The sequence below is a fragment of the Camarhynchus parvulus genome, chromosome 4, assembly GCF_901933205.1.
Source record: "Camarhynchus parvulus chromosome 4, STF_HiC, whole genome shotgun sequence".
NCBI lineage: Eukaryota > Metazoa > Chordata > Aves > Passeriformes > Thraupidae > Camarhynchus > Camarhynchus parvulus.
In genome coordinates this window covers 61,285,300-61,293,083 of record NC_044574.1, presented here as the reverse complement: position 1 = coordinate 61,293,083, position 7,784 = coordinate 61,285,300, and the positions used below count along the sequence as shown (strand labels likewise).

The 7,784-nt window shown below is 58.1% G+C and overlaps 1 protein-coding gene across 1 annotated transcript; it reads left to right on the top strand.

Moving 5' to 3' along the window:
* The first annotated feature begins 2,529 nt into the window (after positions 1 to 2,529).
* Positions 2,530 to 6,938, top strand: GC (GC vitamin D binding protein). Its single transcript, XM_030947903.1, is given in 13 exon segments — positions 2,530 to 2,638; positions 3,760 to 3,829; positions 4,263 to 4,395; positions 4,488 to 4,699; positions 4,879 to 5,011; positions 5,091 to 5,185; positions 5,432 to 5,561; positions 5,652 to 5,854; positions 6,123 to 6,205; positions 6,208 to 6,254; positions 6,341 to 6,438; positions 6,585 to 6,717; positions 6,797 to 6,938. Coding segments are annotated over 13 exon segments (1,500 nt in total). The 3' UTR covers positions 6,851 to 6,938.
* Positions 6,939 to 7,784: the final 846 nt, after the last annotated feature.

Below are 7,784 nucleotides of genomic sequence, written 5' to 3'. Positions count from 1 at the left end.
CCCGACGGCTGCTCCCGCCGGGGACCGCTCGGAGCCCGGAGCGCTGCGGCGGGGCCGTGACCGTGGCCCGGGGTGCGGGGGCCGAGCTCTGCCTGGGTCTGCCGGGGCTCCCGGGCGGTGCCGCCTCTCCCCGTCGGCATCGGGACCGGGATCGGTATGGGGCGGGAGGAGCCGCTCCAAGCGGGACTTGGGGCCGAGTCTGACACCGCCGCTCCCGCCCCGGAGGAGCGGCGGGGAACCGGGGCGGGACAGCGGCGGCCGTTCCCCGGTGCAGACGCAGAACCGCGTCCAGGAGCGGGCCCGGCGCGGGGGCTCCGAGCGGCACCGTGTGCTCTGGGGGCGGCCCGGCCTGTGGACGCCGCCCCCCAGCTGCCCCGGCCGTGACATGAAAGTTTGATAAGGAAGAGTTAATCCGGGAGAGGAGGCCATTCCATGAGTCCCTAATTGTTTATTTTCAGCTTTCACACAAAAACCATCAAGAACAGGACGTGGTTATCTCCTGCATCGACAGGATTTGGTCCCGAGCTGCAACTCACTGTCAGTGCAGATCCCAGGGAGAAAAACCCGGGATCTTCCATAAAAACCAGCTCTGTCTTCGTGCCAAGGGGTGTGGTCTGAGGGGGAACATCTGGCCTCAGGGGGAGAGCAGGGTGCGTGGGGAGGCTGGGTGGATTTGGGGGCCAGGGGTCTGTCCTGGTTTAGGGCAAATTTGGGAGAGAATCTCCAAAAGGGGGCCCCTCCAGAAAGCAAACCCACATGGCCCCTCCCCACAACTGGTTTGGGAAGAATTCCTCGGAGAGAAGTGGAAAGAACCTGTTTATTTAACAGGCACAGCACCCCGCAGCACACAAAATGAACGCTACCAGATGACACCACTCTGTCACCGCTCTGAAAAAAGATGACAAATTCAGAAAGTCTGTCTTCGGTGTGGTCTCTCTGTTGTCAGTCCCTCCGGTGCTGGGGCAGCTGCTGCAGCCACAAGGTGCAAACTCTCGGTGTTCCCAGGTCCCAGTCTGAAGCAGGTTCAAGTAGGTCCAAAAAACGGAAAGGAGAGACAGTCCAGGGAAAATTTGGACTGTTTAGCTAAACTAACTAATGAGCAGAAGCAAGGGTAAGCAGAAGCAAAGCAGAAGCAAGAGCAAGAGCAAAGCAAAAAGCAAAACCAAAAGGTAAAAGCAGCACCATGTACTGCTCCATCTCTGTGTCCCGCCAGCCGTGGGGGAGCAGCTGATAAGAAAACAAAACAAAACATTCGCTCTTAACACCATTCTTGAAGGCACAGAACATGATATCCAGCATAAACAGAACACACGGATGGGGATAAAAGCATCATAACGTCACCCTAGGACAGGGTCTCACTGCAGCACTTGGATCTCCATCCTTCCCTCTTTGCTTCCCTCTCATCAATTGCCCAGGCAGGACTAGTGAGGATCAGCTGGATCTTCTCCTCTTCCTCGGCTTCTCTTAGGACCCTAGAAGATGATAAGATGCTGAATTGTCATTTTTCTAGGGACAAAGGGAAAGCTGCACTGTAGGGAGACCCCACAGAGCTCTACAACACTCCCAGCAAAAGTCTGGGATGGGGCTGCAAAGCAGAGACCCCCAGCCCAGCAGTGACAGGAATGAAACCTGAGGTGCAGCCTGGAGCTGTGCTGTAGTGTGTTTTTATTTTGCAGGTTATTGTTTGATTTGTTGTTTAGTAGTTATTTGAGCTTTTTTCCCCTTGCTTTTAGAGTGACACAGACTTGTCTTTGTTACTCAGTTGAGCCAGGTGTTGGTTATCTTTTGTTACTTAGCTACTTTTCTGCCAAGTCTCAAACCCTTTCCTCCCACATCCAGTTGTTAACCCCTCCTGTCCCAAGCAGTTTTCCTCCCTTGTATCCCTTGTGGTCCACCCCCAGTTCTCCTGATTAGTTGAACATTGTATCCTCCCTTGAGACCTGCTCCCCCTTTATAAGCTGTTGTTTTCCCCCAGCTCATTGCCTGGGACCCCGAGACTTGGGAGTGTAACATCAAATAAAGTAACCCAGTGCCACCCCAGGCCCCTGCTGCTGCTGTGGCCTTTTTGTTGTTTTGCACCTCGCTGGTAGCTGGGGTTCTGCAGAGCCCCAGAAAGGGAACTGCCACCCCCCCACTGTCACCATCTAGCCAGGACGTGCGACAGAGCTGAGCTTCCAAGGATAACAACGGGCATTTCCCAGCAGCGCCAGCGGGTTTGGGGTGCTGACATCCCAAAAAAAAGTGTGTCTCCTTCCTCAGGATCAGATAGTATCCTAAGCACACAGGGCTTTCCACTCCCGGGGTGCACGGAGTGCTTTTCCTCCTCTTGTCGTCCGTGTTGCTCCCAGCATCCTTCACAGATCCCGAGGTTTCAGGGCCACCCATCCCTGTTTGTCCAAGTTAATGATTCAAACTCTCTGGATCTCTGAGGTCCTGGCAGCCGGGCCCCAGGGGGCAGGCCAAGGATGCTTGCCCTCTGGGGTTAATCATTCTCCCAGCTGCTGACCCTGCCTCCATAAAAACCCCGGCATGGGACTCCCAGTGCCGCTTCCCGGCAGGAGGAGGAGAGCCAGCTCCAGCATGAGGGCAGCCCTGGCCCTGCTGCCACTCTTGGCCGCTGCACAGGCCTTACACCGAGGTAAGGGAGGTGATCCCGGGCTGTGCTGGCCCTGGGATGAGGGGCACGGGGATGGGGCCTCAATTCCAGAGGTTTTCAGTGGTCCCCCCTCTCCCAGCCTGCAGCCAAACCGCTGGGCAGGAGCAGAGAGGGAAGGGAAGGGCTGGGAGGATGGGTTGGGGTCCAGGATGCCACTGTGGGGTGATGCTGGGGGAGGTGGGATGGGGAGAGGACAGAGCCACAGGGACTGGCATTTTCATTTCTGAAGAAAAATGGGATTTCCTGACTCCCCTGGGGAGCACTATTCCTGTGCAAAACTCACCTCTTGGTGGGAACGATGCTCTGCCATCCTTTGCTGCCTTCTCCGCTCCACAGGGAATCCCCCAGCTGCCAAAAACCACCCAAAACTTACCTCTCCCACATGGCTTTGTACAAGTGAACACAAATGCCACAAGCTGGGACTGGAAGCCGATGTTCCTGCTGGGAAAGAGATGCAATTTTTCCATGGTTTCCCCTTTTCTGGAACCCCCTGCCTTCACCCTGTTCTCCCCTTGCCACCAGAGGGATGTGACCCTCAGAGTGATGGCCCAAAGCCCTGGGTTTTGGGGAGGTGACCCTGCCCCAGGCTGCAGTCCCAGGGAACACCGGGATCAGTGTTTACCCTGCTGCTGCCAAGGTCTGGCCCCAAAGAGTCTGATGGGAATCGATCCTGGTTTTGCAGGGAGGGCAGCACTGCTGGGGATGTTTTCACTCCTGGCTGCCTCGTGGACATGGCCCCGGATGGTTTCCCAGCCCTTACAGTTTCCAGGCCCTGCCAGAAAATCCAACCCCACATATTCCATACTCCAAACCTACCATATAATTTACCTGTAGCTCTCCCAACTCCAGAGAGGGTTTTCTCCCTGCCCCTTTCCCTGGCTGCAGAGCTGGAGCAGCAGCCTGAACACCAGGAGTGCTTCTCCCAGACTGGCTCTGACAACATTGCCCCAGGGACCACCTCGAAAAAGTGGTGGAAAAATGGGAAAAAGAAGTAATAGAATGAAAAAAATGAACAAACCCCAAGTGAATAAAGGAGTGTGTTCCGTGGTGAGAGAGCATTCCTTTTTCCTTACTCACAATTCCTCCTTCTCCTGCACTTTCAGGGAAAGCTTATGTCCGGGAGAAGGTCTGCCAGGAGTACAAGATCCTGGGCAAGGAGAACTTCAGAACCCTGTAGGTACCTCCTGCTGCTGGTGCCCTCCCAGGAACCTTGACACCTGAGCCGGGACAGAAAACAGTAAATAAAAATAATGGAAAAGGGCAGATGGATTCAATTCATCAAAAAGGGGAGATGCAATTCAACCCCTGGGCTCTGATTGCTTTTAGCAGGAGAAAAGTTTGATTCCTTGTTGAATTCCTGAAAAAACAAATTAAGCACCTAAATTATTAAGAATTCTCCCAGAGCTGACACACAGTCCCCTGTAAGTGGCAGGCCCCAGCCTGGAAGCTGTTCCAGTTCTTTCCTGGCTGTTTTCCAAGGAATATGCTGTGATTTCTCTCTGCACCACGGCCAGCACTGTTAAACCCATTTGGGCAGAACAGTCCTGTGAAGTGATTTCTGATTGAAGATAAAGGCTCACCTGGCTCTCCCTGTCCTTGCTGCCAGGACCATCATTGACACCAGCCGGAAATATTCCAACGGCACGTTCCAGGAGATCGGCCACCTCGTCCGGGAAATTGTCTCCCTGGCCGAGACCTGCTGCGCCGACGGGGCCGACCCCTCCTGCTACGACGCCGGGGTGAGCCTGACCAAAAACATCCAACAGACCCCAAAAATGGGTAATGGGCGATGGCACGGCGTGGCCATAACCTCCTGTCCCCAATCCCGCAGTCCACGGCGCTGTCGGAGAAATCCTGCGGGGCGGACTCGCCCTTCCCGGCGCACCCCGGCGCGGCGCAGTGCTGCAGCCAGCAGGGGCTGGAGCGCAAGCTGTGCCTGGCCGCGCTGCGGCACCCGCCCCAGCCCCTGCCCCGCTTCCTGCAGCCCTCCGACCGCGAGCTCTGCCACGCCTTCCGCCAGGAGCCCCGGGAATTCGCCGACAGGTGAGCCGGGCTGCGCCCAGCTGGGTGCTGGCACCGGCCTGCGGCACGGGCTGACAGCCTGAGGGGGTGCCTGGAGAGGGTTCCCATCCCTGGAGCACCTCAACTCCCCCAAACCCCACTTACACTCCCGATTCCCTGATCCTGAGGTGCTGGATCTCCTTATCCCATCTCTGCCACAGGTTTCTTTATGAGTATGCCAGCAGCTACAGCCAGGCTCCCCTGCCTGTGCTCCTGGCCTCTACCACCACCTTCCTCTCCATGGTCTCCACCTGCTGCATCTCCCCCGCACCCACTGCCTGCTTCCTGAAGGAGGTGAGTCCCCCATCCTCACTGCCCAGGGAGCCAGGCAAGCACTGTGCTGGTTTCCACTGCCATCCTCTTTTTGTGGCAGAAACTGGAGAGGAAAACCCTCTCCCTGCTCACCCTGACGTCAAACCGGATCTGCTCCCGCTTCTCGGCCTATGGCAAGGACAAAGCCAGCTTCAGGTATGGGGGGAAATGGCCTCTCCATCCTGGGACAGGGCTCCTCTCTCCTGCTGCAGATCCTGTTGGCAGGCAGCATTTAGGAACACAAGCTTTAACTCTGCTGTGGATCCCTGCAGTTGCCCCGTGCACAGCACAGGCACGGAGCAATCCCTGCCCTTCCCATCCCCTCCCTCCCTCACCTTGCTCAGAGCTGATTCCTGGGAGGGGGATCCAAGCCTCCAGCCCCACTCACCCTGTGCTCCCCAGCTCCCTGGCCTCTCTGGCCCAGAAGATTCCCACTGCCTCCTTCGAGGAGCTGCTGCCCCTGGCTGAGGACGCTGCCGAGGTGGCTTCCCAGTGCTGTGACTCCATGGCCGAGGACTGCATGCAGAAGAAGGTAAGGGGGGCTGGAGCCCAGCCCAGAGCAGCTCCAGCAGGAGCTCAGGGGGCTGAGGGCTCCTGCACAGGCCCTGCTCCCTCTCTGCAGCTCTTGGAGCACACGGCCAGAGTCTGTTCGGCGCTGTCGGCACGGGACAGGCGCTTCGCTGCCTGCTGCCAGGGGAAAAACCTGATGGAAAACCATTTCTGCATCCTGGCCATGCCCCCAGCCCCAGCTACCAGGCTGCCAGAGCCACTAGAGCCCACCAACAAGGAGCTGTGTGCCAAGGAGGGGGCTCTCCACGCCACCAGGTGAGCGGGACCCACGGCAGCCAGGGGGCAGTCATGGAATAAAACCATTTAAGCTGGAAAAGATCCCTAAAATCACCGAGTCCAACCAGTTCCTGACCCTGTTCTGTGCTTAGGTTATTATGGGGATAACCAGGGGAACATCCTCAATTCCCTCAGGGGAATTGAGTTCCACCAGGGGCTGCACAAAGATGCCAAAAGCGAGCCCCATCCCAGTCCGAGCAGCGCCCACAATGAGAACTCACCTGAGCTCTCTCATTTCCCGCTCCAGGTTCCTGTTTGAGCTGGCCCGGAGGCATCCCAACCTCCCCGAGGCCGTCCTTGCCAAGCTCTACGACTCCTCCGGGAAACTCCGGGGGAATGCTGCTCCTCCAAGGACCCCTCTGCCTGCTGGGACATTAAGGTGAGTGCTGTGGGGGCTCATCCTGTTCCCCCTCATCCCAGTGTCCCCCAAATTCCATCCTGGTAACTCCCCGCCTCTGCCCCCAGCGCCAGCGGATCGCCGAGGAGCTGTTCCCCTTCCTGGCAAAGGCTGACCAGCTCTGCGGGCAGTACCACAAGCTGCCTTTCCTTGAGTTCAAGAAGAGGTGAGCCTTTCCCTTCCCCCCACAAAAAACCCACCTGGGTAGCTGGATGCAATCAGAATCCATCCATAATGCTGAGGATGCCAAACCGGGATGCACCAGGAGCCGCGTGGCTCCGCTTCCCGCTGTAACCGCGCTCCCTATCGCAGGCTGCGGGACAGTCTGGCCCAGCCCGAGCCCGAGCCCAGCCCGGCGCCGCTGGAGCAGCTCCTGGAGCAGCGAGCATCCTTCGCCTCCTCCTGCTGCCTGCCGGACGCTCCGCCGCTCCTCTGCACTTCCAAGGTAGGGCCGGGCCCCTCCTGCCCCCCGCGGCGCCGCACCCGCTCCGGGGCTGCCCCTCGGCTCTGCCCTCCTTCCCCAGGTCAGCTTGGAGCTGGGGGAGCTGTGCCAGGGGGACTCCTGCCTGCTGGGATAGGCTGCCGGCCGCAGGGATCGTTTCTCCAGGGATCACGCACCAGTGGAGTGGGAACACGAGGCGGAGCTCGGGAACACCGGTGACATCCGAAGGCAGCATCGGGGAGCTGGGCTGGAGGATGTCCGGCAGACAGGAGGTGTCACCGAGCCCACCGCTTGTGTTCCTGCAGCCAAAATAAAGACAAAAATGCCCTGCAGTGCGGCTGGAAAGGCTTTGTGCACCCTCGGGCCCGTGGGGAGGGTGGGAGAGGGGCCCAGCTTCATCTCCTCAGGCAGGAACAGGTGCCAGCCCTGATCCTGGGAGATAAAGCTCTAAAAAACTAAGGAAAACCAGGGAAAAGTCTCATCAAATGCCCCTAAAGACAGCAATCTGTGGGTATTGGGGTATCCAGCTACGTGGAAGCACCAGCACCCTGAGAGGGCACCCTGGGCACCCCCAGCTGCCCAGGTGAGCCCTCCCCAGCACAGGGGGGCGAATTCTGGAGGTGCTGCAGAGAAGCCCCGGGCTGGGATGCAGGAGGATGGCAAAGCCAGCCCAGGAAAGAGCAGGTAAATCCCCCGAGGCCAGATGTGGCAGCTTTGTGTGCAACAAAGGGAAGGACATGGGGACACCTGGTGCAGAGATGAGCCAGAGTGATAAAACAGAGCCAAACCCAGGAAGAACTCCCTGTTCAAGGCAGCTTGTCCCTTTTCTGGGGAGCACTGGCAGTCCCTGGATCACTGCTGGGTTGCCCTGGAATGTGAGAACAAGATGGATTAGGCTGGCACCATCCCTGTCCATCTCCTGCCAGGGCCACTCTTATCGTGGGGTACAGACCTGGACAGAAAGGAGAAACTGGTTTTAGTTTGGTTTTGGCTTTTATTTTTTCCCCAAGGATCCCACTGGTCTGGGACTGGACCTGCTGATGCCAAGGCACTGGATCCATCCACCACCC